At 43.6% G+C, this 23,497-nt stretch overlaps 1 protein-coding gene across 2 annotated transcripts; it reads right to left on the bottom strand.

Moving 5' to 3' along the window:
* Nucleotides 1-5,326: 5,326 nt before the first annotated feature.
* GEM (GTP binding protein overexpressed in skeletal muscle) lies at nt 5,327-17,803 on the bottom strand. Of its 2 annotated transcripts, none has more exons than XM_066266052.1 (5): nt 16,545-16,706; nt 15,958-16,297; nt 9,386-9,462; nt 8,043-8,247; nt 5,327-6,656 (listed from the first exon to the last, which is right to left on the bottom strand). In XM_066266052.1, the coding sequence occupies exons 1-5, from the start codon at nt 16,584-16,586 to the stop codon at nt 6,382-6,384; spliced, it is 939 nt and encodes a 312-aa protein (XP_066122149.1). In that variant the 5' UTR covers nt 16,587-16,706; the 3' UTR covers nt 5,327-6,381. The 2 variants fall into 2 exon arrangements, with proteins under 2 accessions (XP_066122149.1, XP_066122150.1); XM_066266053.1 differs by lacking the exon at nt 16,545-16,706 and adding an exon at nt 17,684-17,803 and having other exon boundaries at nt 5,329-6,656.
* Nucleotides 17,804-23,497: the final 5,694 nt, after the last annotated feature.

Raw genomic sequence — 23,497 nt, 5'->3', positions numbered from 1 at the left:
CACATGCATGCACATACAGAGACATCTGTGCAGACAACAGTATTCCTTTGCTAAAAACCTCAAGTCCTTGGTTTACATACATTTTTCCTTAGCCAGATTACAAGAAAAGCAGATATATAATACTAACTTTCTTTGCCCAGGCTGGTTGGCTCAGTGATAGAGGAGTGTCAGGCCAGCATGTGGATGTCCCAGGTTCAATTGCCAGTCAGGGCTCACAGAAGAAGTGCCCATCTGCTTCTCCACCCCTTCTCCTTCCCTTCCTTCTCTCTCTCTCTCTCTCTCTCTCTCAACCTCCTACAGCCATGGCTCGATGGTTCTAGGAGGGCATTGACCCTGGGTGCTGAGAATGGTTCCATGGAGCTTCCACCTCAGGCCCTAAAAATAGCTTGGTTGTGAGCATTGCCTTAGCTGGGCAGAGCACTGGCCCCAGACAGGGGTTGCTGGGTGGATCCCAATCAGGGTGCTTGTAGAAATCTGTCTCTCTATCTCCCTTCCTCTCACTTGGAAAAAAAATAATAATAATAATAATAATTTCTTATTTCCCCAAGAGTTAGACTGACAATGGTTTAGGGTCTCTCGCTGTCTTATGGTTATTTTCTAGGCAATCACAAAGGTGGAAGTCACACCCTTACTCTAGTGTAATCCTGTTATCAGAGCCTTGGCTAACACTTGGTTCTGCCCCACTCTTCTGCTTCTCTCTCTCTCTCTCTCTCTCTCTCTCTCACACACACACACACACACACACACACACACATACACATTTGCATTGCTGTCTGGCTATTGTTCCATCAGGCCTCGTTGCTTTGTGAATTCACCTTGTACAAAACTTTAAACTGCCAGATATGTACCCTCTGTAAGTCCAATGAGCATGTCAAACGGACTTCCTCAGGGAGGCTTCCCAGTTACGGACTTTCTTCCCTCTGCCTGGAGTGTTACTCAGTATACTAGGCTAGGCGTTCTTGTGGCTTCTCCACTGGTCTCCTCATGGGGGTCTCATACCTTCTGCTCTTGCCAGGTCAGCTCTCCTGGACAATATCCTGAAGCAGCAGCACTCCATTTCTTACACCCCCGTTTGAAAATATCTAAGCCTTCTGAAGCAAATCCAAACTTCTCAGCCTGCAAATCAACATACTCCACAGCTGCTCTCCAACTTATTTTCTGGTTTAGTCACTTTCCATCTCTTAGAATAAATTAAGCGCTTTACATTTAATCCTCTGAGATGGGTATTATCCTTGTTTTTCAGATAAAGAAATTAAGCCTTATAGAGGCTAAGTAACTTGCCCTTAATAACCTGATGTATTTTGTTTTCTAGGGTTTCTGACATAACCATAAACCTGGTGGCTTAAAACAACAGAAATATTTTTTTGCAGTTCTAAAGGAGGCTATAAATCTAAAATCAGATGTCAACAAGCCATACTCCTTTTGAAGTCTTCAGCTGCTGATGGTCCCAGACATCCCAGGTGGTCCTGGCTGGCAGCTGCATCACTCCAATCCTTACCTATGTCTTCACATGTCCTTCTCCATGTGTGACTTCTGAGTTTAAATATCTCTTTGTCCATCTTCTCTAAAGGCACAACTAATTGGATTTAGATCTAGGGTGAGTCCTAAATTCATATGATTTCATCTCAGGATCCTTAACTAATCACATCTACAAAGACCTTCTTTCTTTTCAAATAAGGTCACATTTTGAGGTGGACATGAATTTTGGGGTTGGGGGCACAATTCACCTCAGTATACCCAACAAGTAAGAACTTTAAACTATGTCTATCTGATTCTAAGCCTTGTACATTTCACTGCACTTAAATACCTCCCAGAAAGAAAGTCCTAGCTAAATTGGACTTCTCTCATTTTTCTAAACAGATCTTCCTCTTTCCTGCCTCTCTGCCTTTGCTCATGTTATTTTTCTTTATATAGACCAACCTTTTCCTTTTCCTTTCCTTCAGCCAAACCTACCTGTAGAAATTTTGAGTGGTCTTCAAGATCCAGGTCAATGCCACTTCCTCCAAGGAGACAGCATGATTGCATGAGTCCAGCAAGGATTTCTTTCTCCCACCCAAGTTCTAACTGCCTTATGTCACATGTCTCTGCTGGCCCTTCTATCTTTCTCACATTATAGGAGTTTGTGCAGTCGTCGTTCACCACAGGCCCACTTCCCACTGTCATGTCACAGCTACATCACAAGCTAACCATACCCTAAGATTCCTAATGGCAGAGCCGCCTTCTCCATCAGAGCTCTTTGCACAGGCAGTGGCTCCACAAATTTAGCCGAGTGAAGTCATAATCATCTCTTTCCTTGTATTGAAAAGTTCACGTGGCCCTGGCCGGTTGGCTCAGCGGTAGAGCATCGGCCTGGCGTGCGGGGGACCCGGGTTCGATTCCCGGCCAGGGCACATAGGAGAAGCGCCCATTTGCTTCTCCACTCCCAACCCCTCCTTCCTCTCTGTCTCTCTCTTCCCCTCCCGCAGCCAAGGCTCCATTGGAGCAGAGATGGCCCGGGCGCTGGGGATGGCTCCTTGGCCTCTGCCCCAGGCACTAGAGTGGCTCTGGTCGCAGCAGAGCGACACCCCGGAGGGGCAGAGCATCGCCTTCTGGTGGGCATGCCGGGTGGATCCCGGTCGGGCGCATGCGGGAGTCTGTCTGACTGTCTCTCCCCGTTTCCAGCTTCAGAAAAATACAAAAAAAAAAGAAAGAAAAGTTCACGTATTAGTAACCCAAAATGTAGGATGCTTAAAAACCAAACTTTCCCAGTGCTCCCACTTCCCCAAAATGGAATTTTTACAAACAGCCTAATTTACTTTCCACATCAAATTCAATCATTTAAGTAATCAATTTTTCTTTACTTAAATTTTATCTAACAGCAGCAAACCCAGTGCCTTCTAGGTATAATTCTCCCACAGTTTTTTTAAATTTTTTTCATTATGTCTAATAACACCCCTTTTGGTTTTTCAGAACAGTCAAATTTACTATTCTCAAGTGCTCTGAGGAACAAAACAATATCTTACTTACCGTTCATTGTATTTCCAGCACCCAGCACGCAGCACCCAGCAGTGGCCGGATGCCCGGTAACATCAGAAGATGGCGTGACTCTATGAAGGTGTGAATGCTGCCTGGGTAGGAGTGCTGGGCACTCAGCGGGGATGACGCTGACACTTTTGCATGTCTCACGGTATCCTCACCACACCCCTGTGCAGCCGGCATGACTGCTATTCCCATGTCCCACATGGCAGAACTGAGGCTGAGAGGGTAAGGAAGTTACTCTTGGTCACACCTCTAGTAGGTGACGAAACAAGATTGAAACGCAGGTCTGTCTGACCCCAGAACTGTGGCTCTTTACCAAAAAGCCTCTCAGGCTACAATGCAACCTGCATTGTCCTGCCCTTGCTGAAGCTGAGGGAGCAGGGACAATTCTAAATTCGCCCTTAAGGTTGGGAGGCATGGGAGCTGTTAGCCATTGCCTGGGAAGGTCAACTCTGTGAGAGAGAAGTGTAGATCAGAAATGTGTATATGTAGGGTTAGTGTATGTGTGGTATGCTTGGTGTGCAAGGTGTATGTGCTGTGTTTGCTATGTGTATGTTGTATGTGTGTGCTGCGTGTAAGGTTGTGATGTGTGTGTGTGTGTTAGTGCAGGGATTAAAAGGGCTGTGTCAATAGGAAATTTTTCAATACTAGAATACAGGGGTTCCTCGGGTTACGGTAGTCTCAACATACATTTTGAGTTCACGACACTCACTCCCATAAAAACTTTAAAATTGAGACATTAGTGTTTCAGCTTATGCCGTGAGCATCAACTTTTTTTTAACGTTCATTTTTTTGTCATTTTTTCTGTTACTACAATACAGTGTACTGTACAGTACAGTATATTTAGGTCCTTTTCCTTTTTCTGTGGCTTAGTTGTTTTTCTATTCTAGATTATGATTTTACAACTGTGTTAGCATAGGTAAGTGACTTAAGGCTAGGGTGGTTTCGACTTACACCAAAATTCGGGTTATGTCACTGTCGTAGGAACGGAACTGTCGTAACCCAAGGACCCCCTTATACAAATTCTAGTCACATCTGGGCTCCAGTCCTGACCCAGAGACTTAACATCTGGAAAAACTTGGACAAGTCACTTAACCTTCTTAATATTTTTGCTGTAAAATGGCCTACCAACTTTGCACAGCCTTTAAGAGAATCCATTCAAGGTGAATCTATGAAATTCCCAATAGATACATGCAAGGCACCACACTGAAGAAAGAAGAGAGAGATGAAAAGGAAAAGAAGTAGTGGTCCCTGACTCTAAGGAGTCCCATTCCAAATGTGGGAGGCAAATTCTAATTTATGCACAACGGAAGACAGGTGACAATGAAAACTGACATCTCTTAGAGCTCTTTACGGTACAGCACACTAAAAGATAGGTATTACTAGCAATCCTATTTTGTGGATGAGAAAACTGATGGCTTTAATCTTTACTCAAAAGACACACTCATGTTAAAGAGCTCAGCCAAGATTCACCTCAGGTCTGAGTAACTTGAATCATTACTTATCACTTCCCTATACTGTTTCCTTTTGCAATTCAAATATGTAAAGTACACAGAGATGGGAAGCCTTGCTCTCAACTAAGAAAAAAGAGGAGAAAGGGCCAATAAAGCTGAGCATCAACATCTTTTAAACCTCTGTCGCTTTAGTCAGTAAGGCCCCATGATTGTCACTATTAGTGTGTCTGATGACAAACTCAGTATGATAAAGAGTTACGAGAGAGGGAGCAGGTAAGTGCAGAGATGTGAAAGGGGAACACAGGGACGTTCCATTTCAGCAAAAGGGTTCCACCACCACTGGATAGATGCCACATGACTTAGCGTCAAACCATATTAATGTCAGACAGGGGAATTTAGTTCAAGCCTTGCCTATTTAGATCTCAGGCTGAAAATCATCAGCTTCCTGTTTTCTCTGAATCCTTTATAATTTTCTCTAATGCTTTAGTCAAGCTTAGGACCATGAGCCTTCAGGGAGCAAAGTAAGGTCCATCTGTTCAACCAAATATTTGCCAGACCAAAGTAAAAAAAAAAATCAATCTGGCTTTTACTGTAATTTAGCATTCAGATGACCCCCCATTCTTCCTAACTGTATCTGCCAAAGAAAACTGCCATTACTATGAATCATGGTTCCGAAAAGAGAGATGTCAGGGACATTTTTTAAAATAGATAAAAACTGGGCTACTGCTAATAAAAAGAAATAAAATAATAGGTATATTTCTTTAGAATGTGTTTATTCTAAAAGCTATATCAAAAGATATAATCATAATCATCTTGCTTGTAGAGGAAAAACATTTAAGAATGACTTTTTGAAAGATTTTATTTCTTTTATTATAAGACATAGGCAAAAACTTGCATATTCTGAAAAACATAGAAAATGGTAATAAAATGAACATTTTTCTTAAGAAACATCATAAATATGCTTTATCAAATGTTAAAATGGTTATTATTTTGCAAAATAACAATAAATAGAGCAGAGCTGTTGCATACAAGGGTCAACTCAAAGTACTGAAAGTATTTATGTTTTGTGTATTGTAAAACTTCAGACCTTTGATTGTATTCAAAAAGTTGGCATTTTGAACTCCAGATTATCAATAATTCAGATTTTGAAAATATTTTTATAATGGCCCTATGATTGTAATAATAATAAAACATAAAAGGTGACCTAAATTAAATTTAATTAAAATATATTCCCCTGAATTATGAGACACACAAGACATAATCTTTGAACCCATGATGGTACCTGTATCACTTCCCAGTTCCACAAAGTTTTGGACCCCCAGCTGTGGGCACTGAACAAAACTGTTTGCAAGCTTGACCTTCTACCAAGGTCCATCATTTCCTTTCACAGTATGATGGAGCAGTAACAGTTAAGATGATGATGAGACTAATTCCACAGTCTTAGCTCCATGAATATAACAAAGAGGAATTTCTCCCTCCTTTGAATAAACCTTTTGACACGTTCCTATATTTGTTTTAAGACCCATTGGCCTCAAATTCACTTATCAGAACACTGGGGAAATTTTTAATAATGAAAAGTTCTTTTTCTAGGCATTCTTTTAAGGCTTCAATTCTCTACTATCCAAAAAAAAAAAAAGAGGAAACACAGGTAAACACCAAACACATCCTCTAATGAGCCTGGGTGTTCAAGTAGCAAGGTCAGGCTTTTCCTGTAAATAAATACTGACTCTGGACAACAATCTGTCATTTCTCATGCATTTTCTTGCCCAATAGGCTAACACATTAATTCCCAGGTGCACTAGGGGAAGCCACATCTAACAATATTTAAGGATCCAATCTAATATAGATTATCGGTCCCAATGGACTTCAACGATGTCCCTCAGGTGGACATCCGGGTGACGCTGGGTTCCTAGAGCACAGAGAGGTCGTGGCAGGATTTGGACTTGAGCTTGAAGGCCATGTTCTTGTTTTTAGCCACAATCTTGCCCCAGAAGCGCCTGGCTTTCCTGGGGATGCTCTCCTTCCTCTTCTGGTAGGCCAGCCGTCGCTCGTTCTTCTCCTTACTGTCCCGCCGGAGGCGGACCTGCCGCACAATGCCCTCAAACAGCTCCTTCACATTGTGCTGGACAGCCGCAGAGGTCTCAATGAACTTGCAGTCGAACACTACAGCACACGCTCTCCCTTCTAGGAGGGGGAGGAGGGAAGAAAAATTTAGAAAGGCTGCAGTGTATGATCCCACACAGCGAACAGCCAAACTGGAGGATTCCTGATTTTAGATGGCCCTCACAGTAACTCTGAGTCAGTCACACATGCAATGAGTATGAGAGGCCACTGTGACACATGTCCTCCCAGGGCATAAATAGAAGCAAAGAGTTTCACAGGAAGCAAGAGAGGAGGGCTTTGATCTGGTCCACCAAATTGACTATGAAGCTACTAGTTCATCAAAATAGCAATATTTATTTTAACAGTAAAAACCACAGCCTTAATTTCTTGCACTTTCTATGTGCTGGGAACTGCTTCATATACATTTTTTAATGCTCTCAATCTTGAAAAATACATTATCCCTCTCAGATAGATAAAGAAACTTGGGGGAAAGGAGGTCCTTTAAAGACCTGAGGGAGTTCACACAACCTATGGATAACAGATGTAAATCCAGGCCTGCTTCATTCTCAAGCTCATATTCTTAAGTCTTTCTCCTGACCCAGTCTCCTGAATTGAATATAAGAATCCTACTCCTTGGCTTTCTCTCTTTAAAAAAAAAAAAAGCATTTGGAAATTATGAAAAAATTTTGAGGAATTCACAAATATACAACACAGTTACAGCAAACTATACAAACAAGCTTTTCTGGAAGTCTCAATTGCAAATGTTCCATTGTGTTTAATGATAATGTGTCCGAGGTTTGGTTAGAAAAACAATAATCACTGTAGACATTCATTTTTTAAGAATAAGACATTCGCAAACAAGCTGTGTCTGTTATGCCTTTAACAGGTTTCTTTTCTCCTGAGCAAGCCTGACAATGCAGTATTTTTTTTTCTACTATTGTACCAAATCCAATAAAACATGTCTTAATTGAAATTCAGGAAGCAAAGAGTGTTTCTAGGGTCTATAGAAGTAGAGAAAGCCTGAGTAGAAGTCTTATCCTCAGTGAAATTTTCTCACAGTTCCCCTAAATCGAAGTTACCATCTTTCTTGCATGAAAATGCTGCTTCTACTTCTCTGAACTATTGAGCTCTCCCTGGAAAATAGAAAGGACCAAGAGAAAATGGTCTGGGACTGCCAATAAACCCCTGAGAATATCACCCCTGAAGGAATTCCAGGGAAACCTTCCAGTGTGGAGAGAATGGGATCCTGCAGGTAGACCAGATGAACAAGGGAGCAGCACCCAGCACAAAGATGATGGCTGGGAATGTAGGAGTCTTAAAGAGTATACATAAAACTCCATCACGTATTTTAATGAGTCCCTGGTTCCAACTTCATGAAAGAGGAAGGGAAGAATACCTATTGGAAAGAAAATGCAGGTGACCTGGAAACTGCTCCCATGGTATTAGTATTAGCACCACTCCTCTTACCTGAAATAGACACTTCCCGGCACCGTACCAGGTCACTTTTGTTGCCAACCAAAATTATAGGAATATCCTCTGTCTGCCGGGCCCTCCGGAGCTGGATTCGCAGCTCAGATGCCTTCTCAAAGCTGGCTCGGTCTGTGATGGAGTAGACAATCAAGTAGGCATCCCCAGCTTGCATGCAGTGGTCCTGGAGCCACTCATTCTCCCCCTAATGAAACGAGAAGGTCTTCCATGAGTGAAGCTTGGCCTGATAAATGAGGCATCAGTTTGCAAAGAAACAATACGTATATACTATACACGTATACCTGCTGATATGAGAAAGAAAGAGAACTATTCCAGCCCTGGCCAGTTTGCTCAATGGATAGAGTGTTGACCTGGCATATGGATATCCCAGGTTCGATTCCCAGTCAGTAAACAAGAGAAACAACTATCTGCTTCTCTCCCTCTTCTCTCTCTCCTCCCTTCCCACAGCCAATAGCTCGACTGGTTCAAGCGTTGGCCTGGGTACTGAGTATAGCTCGTTTGGTCCAAACATGTCAGCCTTAGGCACTAAAAATAGCTCAGTTGATTTGAGCATAGGCCCCAGATGGGAGTTATTAGGTGGATCCCAGCTGAAGCACATGCGGAAGTCTGCCTCACTATCTCCCCTCCTCTCACTTAAAACAAAAAAAAAGAAAGAAAACTATTCTAATGTCCCAAAATGCTGCATTGGTCTTGCATGCCTGCAAGACACCTCGTGGCTGTAGAGACTGTTGGCCCATAAAGCACTTATGCCAAAAGGATTTTACTGTCCAACTGAGCTGATAAATTATACAAGGACTCTGTCAAACATTATTTTCACTTTCTATTTAAACTACTAAACATGTGCCATTTTTAACTTCCAAAAAACTCCCTTTCCCTTTCCCAAGTGATAAAACTAAGAATCCTCTTGTAAGAGTGAGGTGAGTTCTCAATGAACAGTCTAGCATATATGCACAGAAGCCCAAGATTTTTAAAAAGCAAATGTTGAAGGCTAGTACTAAGACTGTCAACTTCATATAATGTGGCTTATATCGTTTAAAATTACCATTCGTATTTGTTGGTACTTTCCCTAAAACAAATAAATATACTTTTTTGTATTTTTGAGTAGACTAAGGGCAAATCACTGCAACTTTCCTATTATTCAGAATTCATTGTGAAATGACCTGTTCCTTAGAACAGTCTCATACTTCAGAAGTAAAAGTTTTTAATCAAGAAAATGAGCACTCCTCATTTGGAACACCAACAAGGGCAAGGTCACACTCATCCCAACGGCCTGTTGGAAGGCAAACCTTGAAGGCATTTACAGAGCTCTGGGCTCCACATACCTTATTTTCCCACATGTCCAGGAGGATAATTGTTGCACATTCACCATCAACAATCAATGTTCGCTCATATGTATCTTCTAGAAAAGAAAGAACAGTGATATTGATGTCAGGCACACAGTAACACTTTTATATAAGAGGATCATATAAAAACTTACTAGAAAATAAATATACTAAACATTTAATTGATTATGTAAATATCCAGATAGTCTTAAAGGCAAATTACTATTTTTACCACCTTCAACAATATTCTACATATATTTCTCCAGTACTTACAAGCTGAACACCTAAGTCCTCTGAATCAGTATCATTAAACCACTTACAGTGAAAGTATTCATTTTTATCATTCCTGGATCTTTTATATAGGAAAATCATGTATGAGTATACACTTCCTTTAGAGGTTTTGACTCAGATTCAAGCTCCGATGCCATGAGGAAACACTGACTGCCCAGTGGAACCGTAAGCTTCGTCTGCAAGCCTTACATGGAAGTCCGCTATACCTTGCAGTGGCGTGCTTACTGAACATTCACCGGCAACTTCAGGAGCTTTGAGCTCAGAGACATTTCTCTTTCTTTGCGACATGCAAGAAAAATATCTTGAGACTATTCCTGTTTGGGCTGAAGTTTTCCTCCTTAAAAAAATAGTTTCATTGGTATAAACAGGCTTGTTTTTCTATCTCAAGTGCAGCACTACAGCCTCCAGCTCTACTCTGTAACAGAAACTTTCCTCTCTGCACTTGAGTCCAGACTGCTGAAGGGCGAACACAGTACAATGGGCCAGAGCAGCTTCAGCACAGAAAAATCTGTGGGGCAGGGGATTAACTGAGTTAACCGGAATTTTTGCAAGAAAGATTCCCATCAACTCCATAACTGAACCCATCTCATTCTATTTCCACAATGAAGTTTCCTATTTTGAATTTCCTCTTTCGAAACATAATTTTTACAAATTTTTTAAAAAAAAATAATTTTCTGTTCCTTTTGCCTGGAATCTATTCCCTCAAATACTGTATCCAAAAAGACTTGTTCCCTTACCTCCTTCTGATTGAGGCATTCTCTAACCATATATCTAAACTGCAAAACCTCTTCTCTACTAATATTCCTTACTCCTGTTTAATTGCTCTTTGTTGTGCTTATCTCCATCTAACATGCAATCCATTTAACTTACTTTATTTTACTATATTATGTCCTTCTCTCACCCCAGAATGTTAAGGCATAGATGTGCATCTGTGCTGTTTACTGCTCTAACCCCCAGCACCCAGGACAATGCCTGGCATATTGTAAGTGCTCAGTCAATACTTCTCAAATGAATGAATGAACTGTAAAGATAGCATTGTGGCTGTAAGTACAAGCAAAGCGAAATTAGAATCCGAGGGCCATTCCCTACTAACTATGTGGCTCTCGATGATCTACTTAAAATTTCTGGGCCATCAGCTGTGAAGTGGCATTGATAAAAAGCATCCACACCTTAGGGCTAATGACAATGGCATATATTAGCCTGGCGCAAAGTAGAAATGCAATAAATGTTCGCTGTTATCATCACTTCTTCAGATGGAGGCAGTTGGCTCTTGCCATACTTGGTGTTTCCTGCTATAGGTAAATCCTAGCTTAAAAGAATTACTACTGTGGGGAAGCCAAGACATTTCTTTTCTTTATTGTAGTGAGGGGTTTCTAAAAAGCAATGTTCCTGGTTTAATGTTTATTTAGGAACTAGAATCAGAAAAGGAAAAGAAAGAAAAAAAGTGAACAAGTGAGAAGCAAGTTAACTGGGAATGGCTCTGTCTTTCTGTCAGTTTCCCCACCTCCTTTAGGTACCATTCTTCTAATCAATGGTCATTGTTTCCCACTGGGTCATTAAAAACCTGTTATGCCCATCACGTTTGCCTTCCATAATGTTCAGCATGAGTGGGATCACAGTGGGCTGCACAATTTGGCTTACCGGAGAACGGGGCCTCATGACCTCAAGAGGCAAATTTATATAACCAAATAGCTGGATAAGTCAAAGCCAGAGCAGCACAGATGGAGAGTTGGGGGCTTTCTCTAAAAGCTTTCCCTGCACTCAGCCTACCACTCAAAAGCAGGTACAAGGGACTTGCTTGAATCCCTAGTAATTAAAATAGAACATACTATATTCCAATAGCTAAGGAAAAACAAAACATCTCTTGGTTTAAGAGATATCAGAACAAGTCAAGAAAAAGTGGACTAGACCCTGGCCGGTTGGCTCAGTGGTAGAGAGTTGGCCTGGTGTGCGGAAGTCCCAGGTTCGATTCCCGGCCAGGGCACACAGGAGACGCATCCATCTGCTTCTCCACCCCTCCCCCTCTCCTTCCTCTCTGTCTCTCTCTTCCCCTCCTGCAGCCAAGGCTCCATTGGAGCAAAGATGGCCCGGGAGCTGGGGATGGCTCCATGGCCTCTGCCTCAGGCGCTAGAGTGGTCTGGTCGCAACAGAGCTACGCCGGCCAGATGGGCAGAGTACTGCCCCCCTGGTGGGCATGCCAGGTGGATCCCGGTCGGGCGCATGCAGGAATCTGTCTGACTGCCTCCCCGTTTCCAGCTTCAGAAAAATACAAAAAAAAAAAAAAAAAAGAAAAAGAAAAAGTGGACTAAATAACAACAACAAAGAAATATGGACTAAGGGTTACAGCTGTAAAAGTAGAGCCAAATGGCTTGCCATTCTGGAAGGTTCTTGACAGGTGCATTCTGTCCAAACTTACCTCTACCTGAAAATCACTGTGCTGGAAACTTTGGAACCTAAAACAATACATGTCCACCCTGCTTTGTGCCCATACCTGGGTTTCTATACTGCTTCTGGCTGCACACCCCAAGGAGTAGTCAAACACACAAAGCATCCTACTTGACAGCCTTCTGGATAACATGGAGAGGGCCTGCCAGCAACCAAAACTCTACTTTCTTTTCTTCCTTTAATCACTCACTTTTCAGCTGTTTTACCTGCTAATCAGGTGACAGAGGGGAAATAGGAACTTATAGAAGAGTCCTTTGAAATTCGCCCTGGGTTAAGGTGTGTGGAGAAAGGGTTGAAGCCCACTGATTGCTACCGCTTCTCAGTAACCTGGGTCTGGGGAAGCCATTGCTCCAGTGCTGTCCATGAAAACTAGGGGTGTGCACTCACACTCTGTCCTCAGAGAGGTCATCCTGATGGAGTAGAATGGCTCTATGACTGGGCAATTGTGGTCAGTAGCCATTTCCCCTGGGTTAGTGCACCTTTGTTTTTCCTCAAGTGATCCCCATGGTGCTTGGAGGACCTCCCTGCCCAAGACTGGTTCAAGTGCTATGTTTGGACTGTGCACAGTTGTCTCACACTCTGAAACTGGATCCTGCAGCCCCTCAAAAGTTCTAAGGCTCCAGCATTCCTCTCCCCTAAAACCCTCAACTGCTCTTCATGTTCATAGCCCAAGCGATCCCAAGGAACTCTGGAAGGAACACCTACTCCAAAAATACTGTCTTCTTCCATTAGTGGCTCGTGTCTCCTCTGCATTTCTCAGGGCCCCAGCTAAGAGTGACCAAAGTGAATGGGGATTACAAGCAATGAAAGTGCCAATTTTGAAAGAGAAGCCCTGGGAAAGGAAATGTTAGATTCAGAATCATCTTTATGTTCATTTCATACCTGCTATGTACCAGGCACCATGCTACATGCTTAATGTTATCTCCCTCAACCCTCTTAGTATCCATGAAATAGCCTATCATGAAGAGCACACAGCTAATTCAGTGTCGAAGCTGGGATCCAGAACCACATCATCAGCCTGCAAATACAGTGCTCATTCAGGTACTTAGTGCGTGCATGTATGGTACTTTCTCGCTTATCTGAAAACTTCCAGGTCCTAGTTGTCCTTAGGGTCCAGCTCAGAGACCACCTATTCCATAAACCCTTCTCTGATTTCCGCAGCCAGGAGTAATCTTTTCTTCTCTGAATTCCCACAGCACTTTCCTGGACCTCTTTCAAGACATTTATCACACTCTATCTTGACTTATAGTAGGTGTGTATCTGATCTCCATTGCATATACCGTAAGCATCATTAGGGAAGTAGCCCCAAGACCCTGCATATCCCCACAGCACTTCACCGAGTTCCATGGTAAACGTTCATAACTGTTTAGAAATGAATGAATGGATGAATAAATGAGCAGCACTAAATGTGTACACAGTCGCACAATTATTGCAATATAACCATATAATATCCATCTTTATTAGGAGAAAATAGTGATGAGAGTATTGTGTAAATTTTTTAAGGTTAATGCTGAAGAAAGAACGATGTAGGGTGTGCCTTGGAAAATCCTCCCGTTGGGAAACATAAAGCCAACTAGTGATTCCAACAGCCACCTACAGATAAGGGACATAATCCTATATGGCACAAATTAAGTTACTCAAATAGGACACATTAGATGGTCACCTGAGAAGCTACTTGTCAAAGATTCTCTATTTAAGGAAATAAAGGAAACTACACACACTCCCTAGCCAGTGCCACACACACACACACACACACACACACACACACACCATTAAACAAAGAGGTTTCCCAAATATAGAAGGCTGCCTTCCCAAATTCCAGGTACAAGTTGGTCTTCTTAACCTCCATGCCCACAGAAATACTATCCTCCACATAATACCACTCCACTCCAATTGACAAACATTTCTGAAAGTCTGTTATTCACTAGTTTTTACAATTTCTTCCACTTTAAAAAAAAATACTTTCAGTTAATCTCTTCCTTATGTCAATCCCAAAGCACTTAATTGCTACTTCTTAAGGTATCCATGAATTTTATCCTGCTCTGAATGATAGCCACTGGCACTTGGTGGCTCCCTAAGAGAATATGCTGTGCCTTATTCATCACTGGGAACCACAGAGCCTCAGACAGAGCCAAGCATGTAGCTGAACTCAGCCCAAAATGCTGTTGTACTTAATAGCTAACTCCAAGGGCTGCAGGGTGCAGTGAAGGAACACAGGATTTGTGTTTAACAACTAGGTTTGAATCCTGGCCATACCATAGACTAGCTTTTTTACCCTAGGAAGGTCACTTAACTTCCTAAGCTTCCATTTCTTTACCTGTAAAATATGGATAATAAGTAACAAGTTGATTCAGTTTTCATAAGCATGATCAAAAACATTTATTGGAAGTATTTAGCACCGTATCTGGCACATAGGTTCCCTGTCAATGCTAGAATGAGAACACCACCAAAATAAGGTAATAAACCCACATGTTCTAATCCCAGCTAACCAACTTGGTACTCCTGAGACTCAGTTTACTCATATGAGTACAGAAATTTTGTGAGAACCAAAATAAACAGTAGCAAATATAAGGTACCCAAATAAAGTGCCTTTCCCATTGCAAATGCACACTCTAGATGTTAGTTACTCCCTTTCTTCTATGGCCACGGTCATCCACCAGCCTTCACAAAGAGAAAAGCAATTGTACAATACTGACACTATCTCTCCCTTGATTCTTGTTTAGCTATATAGTCCCTGAGGTTTCAGCGTGAGAAGAGAAATCAGTGTTCTTAAGAGTCATCATTTATAACCCAGTTCAGGAGCATGACTTATGAAGCAGTGAATTCCCTGACACTGGAGACAGTCAAGAACAATAAACCTTTAGTGGAAGTAGGCAGACAGTACTAAGGATGGAAGAACAAGACTCCTATGCAACAAGTGCAGGCCAGAACTGAGTCATCACTAAGGTGCCTTCCTACTCTCTGGAGTTTGTGATTCCGCTGTGAGTCGCAACTGAAGATTAGAGACAGACTATGCCATTTGGGCAAGCACTGGAGGGTTCTTTCTTCATTTCTATAGCTGTGAATAAAGACATGCAACCACCCTGATCAGATAGCTAAGATGAAAGCCATGGCTAAAAGACACTATATGAATACCATTGACAATGAGGGTCTTCATCTCACTTGCCAGAATATAGCACTATGCCTTACCCATATTTGAGGCATACATGCACTTTGGAGACTATGTCACCTCAAATCTGTTTTGGAAATAGGAGGGACTTAAATAATAAATATTTTAAATGAGCTCATACAAGGATAATTGTCTTGAAAAACTGTAAGACTCTATACAAACATATGTATCATTGTTATAATTCAAAATTTTTAAAAATTGTACTATTTCAAATACAGATTTTAAACTATTTTACATCCTCAAAAAAACTCTAATATTTGTAGAAATAAATTGATGAATTGGTTTTTCAAATCAATTTGGTTCTAGGAATAGCCATGAAAAAAAGCTGCATCTACACTGACCTCTGGAAAGGTCCAGGGCAGAGCTGGCAAAAGCTAGAAGTGGGAGCCTGACCCTCTACCTCTGCTCTCTTTAATCAGTGCCCCCAAGTCCCTTTGGAGCTGGAATCTAAGAAATGAGCCTTCTGGCCCAGAGTTTTCTCTATGAGCATTTTCATTTTATTATCACATGGGCTTGTGCCAGGGCTTTTCTGGGGACTTAGCTCCCTAGCCAGTGCCAAGAATTCCTAACCGCAATTCTGAACCCTGCAGATAAATGACCCACCCCCTGGCTGTTTCTGCCTGACCACTGCTGATGGACAGAAGCCCACTGGGGCTGGACGACCTACCTCCCAGCACCTCGCAGTCGCTGTCCATGCTGTCATGCACACCCGCAAAGATGTTGGCCAGAGTGGACTTGCCCACCCCCTGCTCCCCTATGAGCACCACCCGGTAGTAGGTGTTCCCCAACTCAGAGGAAATGACTGAGTCCGTGGAGTCAGAGGACCAACTCCGGCGGCAGTGATCTTCGGGGGCAGCAGGGTGATGGTTGTGCCGGCTGTACTGGTAGGGCTCTCTCTGGACCATCAGATGCCTGCCGTCAGCTGGGATGCTCCAGCGCTGCTGCTGTGGCTGCATGCCCACAGTGCCCTGGCGCATGGTGACATTATTCAGAGTCATCGTTGGGTCCTGGAGAGCGAAGTGATCAAAATGTTAGCAGTAGTAAGCACGAGCAAGCGCTCAGGGGACTTGAACACAGTCATCAGCAATATTCTATTAAGTGGGGTGAGACCCAAGTCGTCCTTACATGAGGAACACCAATGAAACAGTCCCCAAATCAAACAGGCTTTCAACTAGACATACATACACGCATGCACACGCACAACTAGTAACCAGCTCCCCAGGCAGACCGTCACTGGCAAAGACAGAGAAGTACCGTTAGCATCGCCCACTGTCTAGAAGTTTGCTCCATCCTCATGAAAGCCTTGGGACCCCCACTCAGAGCTGACTGAGAAGCAGCAAGAAGTAACCACACACAGCCTTCAGGCTTGAATATCCACTAGTTAATGAAGCTGGGAACCAGTGGGCTAGGTTAGCTGCTCTTGTCTAAACATGACTCTTAATTGTGCTAGCATCCAGCAGGCTTTTGTGCCTTGGTGGGAAACACGTGGCAATGACATCACTCCCTTGGCTGGACTGAACAAGCACTTATTGGAATTCCATGTTTAGTAAAGTTGCCCTGATGCTCCCCAGCTGCCTGAATAAGCTATTCTTTGGTGCGGGGATAAGGAATTTCTGTTTGAGGTTTATGCCTCAGCTCTACCCACTTGCCCACAAATACCACATTTAAAACATCCCAGCTCCAAGCCTTGTCGTTCTGGCAGGGAATTAATTTGCTCACACTCAGACCTATCCGGTTTGCAGAGAAAAGATTTAACTCTTATGAAACCTTCTCCGCTCCCAGAGTCCTTTAATTCAACTCAGATTTCCACCTTCTTGAAGCAAACCAGAGGGCCAAAGACTCTCCTAAAATGACATTCAACAACTTGGCAACAATTTTCCCTTTGCGAGAGCCCCCCTCCCCTGGCACGGAGGTCTGTTCTGCCAGGCTACTTGAAATAAAGCAGATGCATTCTCATTTTAGTCAGCAAGATTCACTCAGGAAAGTTAGAGAGCGCAGACACTCCCCTTCCCACACTCTCCCCACACTCCACACCCCAACACGTCGGCCTCTAGACAGGATGGCCGGCCGGTTTTTAAATCCTATAAGCAGTGCCTCAGTTGACACACCTGCATTCAAACAACAGAAGCATTAAGAATCACTGAGGGCTGCCCTCTGACCACTCGGTCTGTAAGAGGAGGTGACCCTTCTACTGAACTGAACTAAAGAACCTGCTGATAACAAATGGCTCTCTCTGCACCTTAAAGTCTGCCTCTGCCCAGAAAACCACAGCGGCAACAGCAAGTTCCAGGGGCTCAGTTCTCAACTTAGGAAGTTAGGGGCTGGGAACGCCCACTCCCTCCCCAGTCTCTCCCTGGCGGCGGCCGGAGGGTCCCTCCAGAAGCGCCCCTTACCTGGCTCTGCCAGGTGGGCATCCGCGTATCTGTGCGTCCGCGGCGGGTGCGAGCCACGAGCCCGGGCCGCAGAGCGCGGGGTACTCCACGGGGCGCTCGTCCGTGCCGCGCCCGCACCGCCGCCGCCCCGCGGTTTATGGTCCGCCGGCCCACGCGGGGCTTTTCCGTGACGTCAGCGCCCCGGGCGGGAGGACGGCTCTGCAGCAAACGAGTTGCAGCCGCTTCGCTAAATCAGTTACTCGCAGTCATGTGACCCCTCTCCCCTTTTAAAAAATAACGACAGTTTAATGCCGGGCCATTTTATTTTTTATTATCTTTTTTTATTGTTATTTTACCTAGTGGACGCGGGAGGATGGAAAAATACACTAAGTGCTACTTCATCGAGCTTCCCCGCGAAATACTTGCAAGCTGTACAGGAAAGGATGGCGGAAAGTCAAATTTGAACTGGGACCCCAGCTTTGAAAACAAACAAACAGGGATTCTGTTAGCCGGATCTTCTGCGAGAAAAACTGCCTGTGCTCGCCCCTGTCACCTTCTCAACGGAAGGGGTAGGAAGGGGAACCCTGCACTACTTTTTTGTTTCCTTCTCGGACAGGGATCCAGAGAGTGATAAGAAAAGGGGAAAGACCTCGAAGGGGGCAGTTTAGAAAAATTACTTAATTTGGCTCTACCAGACTTCGCTAAATATCAGCGCTCCTGCTCTGGGCCAGGACGCTGAGGCTCCTCAAGCAGGGAATTTCGTCAGGGTCCGAATCAGCAACACCTCTGTGCCAGGAGCGTGGGCAAGAAGCCTGGGCGTGGAGCCAATCAATGCCTCCCAGACATGGGGAGGAGCCCTGAGCCAGACCCTGGGGCCCACCGACCCCCTTCCCACCCACACACACAGATTCCTGTGCATAAAGGGATGGAGTAGTAGTAGATGATAAATACTACTACTACCACCATTTACCAAGTACCTCTGAGTACGTGTTATCTGTAGGTACTGTTAGGCCTCTGCAGTACCTCAGTCCTTACCACAGTTCCGCAAGATGGATATACTAGCACCCCCATTCTATGGAGGAGAAAAAGGACACTTGGCTAGAGAGCTTGCCCAAGGTCACACAGCTCATCTAAGTGGTAGAGTCAGTATTCAAAACCTGGTTTGCCTGACACTTTGCACTGCACCACCAGCTGAAGGATTTCAGTGACCTCTTTTTGGGGACATGGGCACCTCCCAGATGCTGTGTTGGGAGATGACACTGGCCTTTCCAACACTCCCAGCCTCTTTTCCAGCCAGCTTCATCTCTGTTGGCTGGTGGCTCCAGGAAGCAGCCAAAGGCACCAGCATCAATTTGGCCAGACTGCTGTCAAAAGAGTCCATTTTGTCATCCTGCAGGCAATTACCTGCTTTGGGGATTATCCAAGTAACAGCCGCTGATACCCACTGAACCCTACGCTGGCAAAGGTGGAGTCCACAGATTTTAGAGTTCCTTCAGTTCCAGGTGCCCTGACCCAAACCTTCTGTTTAATTTATTCATAAGGAAGCTAAGACCCAGAAGGATGACTACCACTGAGTTAGTAGATGGCAGAGCTGGAACTAGAACATTGGATATCATCATTTCCTGGATGATGCACTGCATTTCCATTAAGTTTTCCTTCTGGGCTTAGCCTGGAAGGGATGGCAACATATGTGGGGAAAGAAAAAGAGGATGGAGGGATTGAGGAAAGAGAACAAGAGATCTCCAAAGAGTGTATTTCTAAAACACAAGAAAAGTAACTTGTGAATTATCTGCATTTCAGAATTATCCATGCTTTCTCCTAGTCTGCCCACTGGTCTCAAAAGAAACATTATGTCGGTAAAAATTAAGCATATCATAGAGCCTCTCAATTCTATAGTACTTTTTCCCATTGATAAAAACCTAACTCTTCACTCTAAAAAGAACTGAATTTTATGCCTAGGCAATAACCACTATGAACTGTTTTTCATTGGTCTGCAGGAGGCACACAAAGAAAAGAAACTAAGCCCTGGCCGGCTGGCTCAGTGGTAGAGCGTCGGCCTGGCGTGCAGGAGTCCCAAGTTCGATTCCCGGCCAGGGCACACAGGAGAAGCACTCATCTGCTTCTCCACCCCTCCCCCTCTCCTTCCTCTCTGTCTCTCTCTTCCCCTCCCACAGCGGAGGCTCCATTGGAGCAAAGATGGCCCGGGCACTGAGGATGGCTCTGTGGCCTCTGCCTCAGGCGCTAGAATGGCTCTGGATGCAACAGAGCGACGCCCCAGAGGGGGGCAGAGCATCGTCCCCTGGTGGTCATGCCGGGTGGATCCCGGTAGGGCGTATGCAGGAGTCTGTCTGACTGCCTCCCCGTTTCCAGCTTCGGAAAAATGCAAAAAAAAAAAAAGAAAACAAACTAAGTAAAGATTGGAGAGGAAGGGTGCATTCAATCCATATTGATTGGGTAAGTACAATAATATTGTTATTGAATAAAAGAAGCTGGCTTCTTAAATTTTCTGTCCCACAAGAAGCCAAATAAGAAAACAACTACTTCAAAAAAGTTTCAACTGAATAACATTTAAGTTTGAGTGAATATTTAGACAAAAAAAATCTGTTACACCCAGCAAAAAGCATATTTGAAAGACAAATTTTATCCAGCGGAGTCCCAGCTACTTTGCCCAGGATTCCACCCACCGGGACCATCTGAGAGTACAAAATTGGAGGGGAAAAAAGTGGATTGGGCATGCTAAATCAATGTTATTTTTGTCTGATTTTTAGATGTACAAGTAAATAAGCAATAACAGAAACTAGATAAATAAATAAATGGATAGAAATTTAGACCTTATTTCTACATGAACTGTACTATACTCTTATTTTCTTCCACTTAATATTTACCCTTCTGTGGAGAAAAGGTAGAATTGGGGGGAGGGGGAATCCGAGAGAACTTCAGCTTTGCTTCCACATAGGTATTTGACACTACCTTGGGGAAAAAAGTGAAATCAGGGCATTTGGACAAGTGGCAAGTTCTTAAGAGGAAAAATTGGCAGAATATTGTAGTTTGATCTATAAATTATTCTGTTCCTATTCTTTCTGCCGCCATTTGAAGGTTTTTTCAGGTTCTAGCTAACATGAAGAAGAATAATGCTAGGAGACAGAACTCAAAGTAACAAAAATAACATTTACTGGACTCTATGCGTGCCTTATCTCAGTTTACTCTCATCATCACTTCACTTACTCATGTTTCATGGAAGAAGATGCCGAGGAGTGAGGCAAAATAACTTGTATGAAGTCACAGAGCTAGTGGGTAGCAGCGCTGTTCTCCCCATGGCCATAGTCTTAACTACTGTTCTATTTAGACTAGGGGATACACTTCAGTCTGGTTCCCATGCTAACAGCACCTCTACCCACTCCTAACTCGCCTCAAAAGAGCAGTTTTTACATGATTGGCCAAAGCCCAGGAACTTCACTAGGACATATTTCACTAATGAGAAAGATTTCTCTACTTAAAGGCATAATCCATGCTCTTTGCACTCTTCTTCAAGTCTTGTGTCCTGGATGAGTTTCCTTTAGGACCCTGACCATAGTCTCTGTCTCTGATACTGTCACTCTTTCTCTCAGCATATGGACCTGAGCAACCAGGTCCCATGAGCTTGTTGACAAAAGAATATCCAAACCTATAGAAAAGTTTTATAAGAATTTGAGACAAATTTTTGAGGAAATGCCAGAAAACAAGATCTCAGTAGATTGAGAAAATGTTCCAGAATTGACCTGTGGTGGCACAGTGGATAAAGTATCAACCTGGAATGCTGAGGTCGCCAGTTCAAAACCCTGGCCTTGCCTGGTCAAGGCACCTATGGGAGTTGATGCTTCCTGCTCCTGCCTTCTCCCCTCTCTCTCTCTCTCTCTCTCTCCTCTCTAACATGAATAAATAAATAAATAAATAATCCAGAGAATGGCAGTTTTGCCATTTCTTTTATGCATTTAGAATCAAAGGAGAAGACATAAGGAGTGTAACTTGAAATACATTGGTGGTAGATTAAGGGGGTGGTGAAGCAAAGCAGGGAAATCTTTAGGACTGCATAAAAACCAAAATGGGGAAAAATATTTATTTTACGTTGGTGGGTGCATAATAGTTAACGTTTACAGTACATAGAGAAGTTATATAGGGAACAAGCTAAAAATGAGGGGTTCTGTGGTCTCATGCTCTGGTGCCTGCAGCGGTGTCATTGAGCAGTCTAGGAAAGAAAATTACTCTACATTTCAAAGGTATGCTATCCTAGATGCGTAAGAACAGTGGACAGGGCTCACAATCTCTGCTAAGGAAGCTACAGGCCTGGGACCTGACTACACACCACGGCCAGTCCAGTTATGAATTTGTAATCAAACCATCCTGTGTGGTCACTTTTGGTCACTGATCTTGTCAGATGGAAGTGTATCCCCTACTCTAAATAGAACAGTAATTAAGATGGTGGCCATGGGGAGGACAGCACTGCTACCCACTAGTTTTGTGACTTCAAAGAAGTTATTTCACCTACTCCTCAGCATCTTCATCCATGAACATTTCCTCTTAAGAATTCATGTAGTCCCCCTGACTCTGTCAAATTTATTACATAAAGCCTTTTTTTTTTTTTTTCATTTTTCCGAAGCTGGAAACGGGGAGGCAGTCAGACAGATTCCCGCATGTGCCAGACCAGGATCCATCTAGCATGCCCACTAGGGGGCGATGTTCTGCCCCTCTGGGGCATCGCTCTGTTGCATCCAGAGCCATTCTAGCACCTGAGGCAGAGGCCACAGAGCCATCCCCAGTGCCCAGGCCATCTTTGCTCCAATGGAGCCTCGGCTGCAGGAGGGGAAGAGAGAGACAGAGAGGAAGGAGAAGGGAAGGGGTGGAGAAGCAGATGGGTGCTTCTCCTGTGTGCCCTGGCCGGGAATCGAACCCGGGACTCCCGCATGCCAGGCCGACGCTCTACCGCTGAGCCAACCGGCCAGGGCCTACATAGCCTTTTCTATTCACAAATTCAAAAAGGCCTGAGAGAAAGGAAAGGGGGTGGGGAAAGAGGAGTAGAGTCTGACAAGGACTATGGATTAGAGCACCAGGGACTCACACAACCATTAATATAATATTACTTTGAATCTCATTGCTTGAAAACTCTAGGCCCAGGTTCTGTACAACTGTAATGCTATCTATCCTAAAAGCATTAGAACCACTCACTTACTCTTCACCATGGCATAACTGCCTCATCTATAAACTCACCCAACCAAGGTCATACTCACTTATTCCAAGTCAATGCTACACAGTGATAAAGGTGACGCCATTCACAGGTCCTGCCTTTTCCAGCAACAAAGAGGAGGATTATAGACTGAGTACTGAATAGGTGGCATGATAAATGGTTTTTAATTGCTTTTATATATATTTCATTGTGATGCCTTTAGGGGCTTACCTGGCCTCAAGGGCATTTGATTTTATGACCCCTACAACAGCTGAAAAACAGAGCATGATTTAGCATAAAGGAAGTTCAAACCTATACCTTTCCTCTTCTTAGCAACGTGATGCTGGGGATGTCACCAAATCCCAGAGACCCTGGCTTCTGTTCTGAGGACTACAGAGCTACTGAGTGTGGTAGCGCTTTGTTAACCACAGAGTACTGGCTCAATGCAAGAGATTATGATTATGACACAGGAGCCAAGAACTGGAGCTTGGCTACCTGCCCTCAGTTTTGCTGCCTGTTAAAACTCCAGTTAAATTAATCCAGCAGCATTCAGGACACATGAAGCAGAGGAAGGAAGGTTAGAAAATGTGCTGATATTGCTGTTAGTAAGAAAAAATAATTAGCAACTAGAATGG

This window comes from Saccopteryx bilineata, chromosome 3 (assembly GCF_036850765.1).
Source record: "Saccopteryx bilineata isolate mSacBil1 chromosome 3, mSacBil1_pri_phased_curated, whole genome shotgun sequence".
Taxonomy (NCBI): domain Eukaryota; kingdom Metazoa; phylum Chordata; class Mammalia; order Chiroptera; family Emballonuridae; genus Saccopteryx; species Saccopteryx bilineata.
This window is presented reverse-complemented; position numbering and strand designations above follow the sequence as displayed.

Coding starts and splice junctions, on each gene's coding strand:
- GEM (XM_066266052.1), bottom strand. CDS start 16,586: ATGAGGATGGAGCAAACTTCTAGACAGTGGGCGATGCTAACG. Junction 16,298..16,544: donor GACAGTGGGCGATGCTAACG/GTACTTCTCTGT, acceptor TTCGCTCTCCAG/GACCCAACGATGACTCTGAA. Junction 8,248..9,385: donor TGGACATGTGGGAAAATAAG/GTATGTGGAGCC, acceptor TCGTTTCATTAG/GGGGAGAATGAGTGGCTCCA.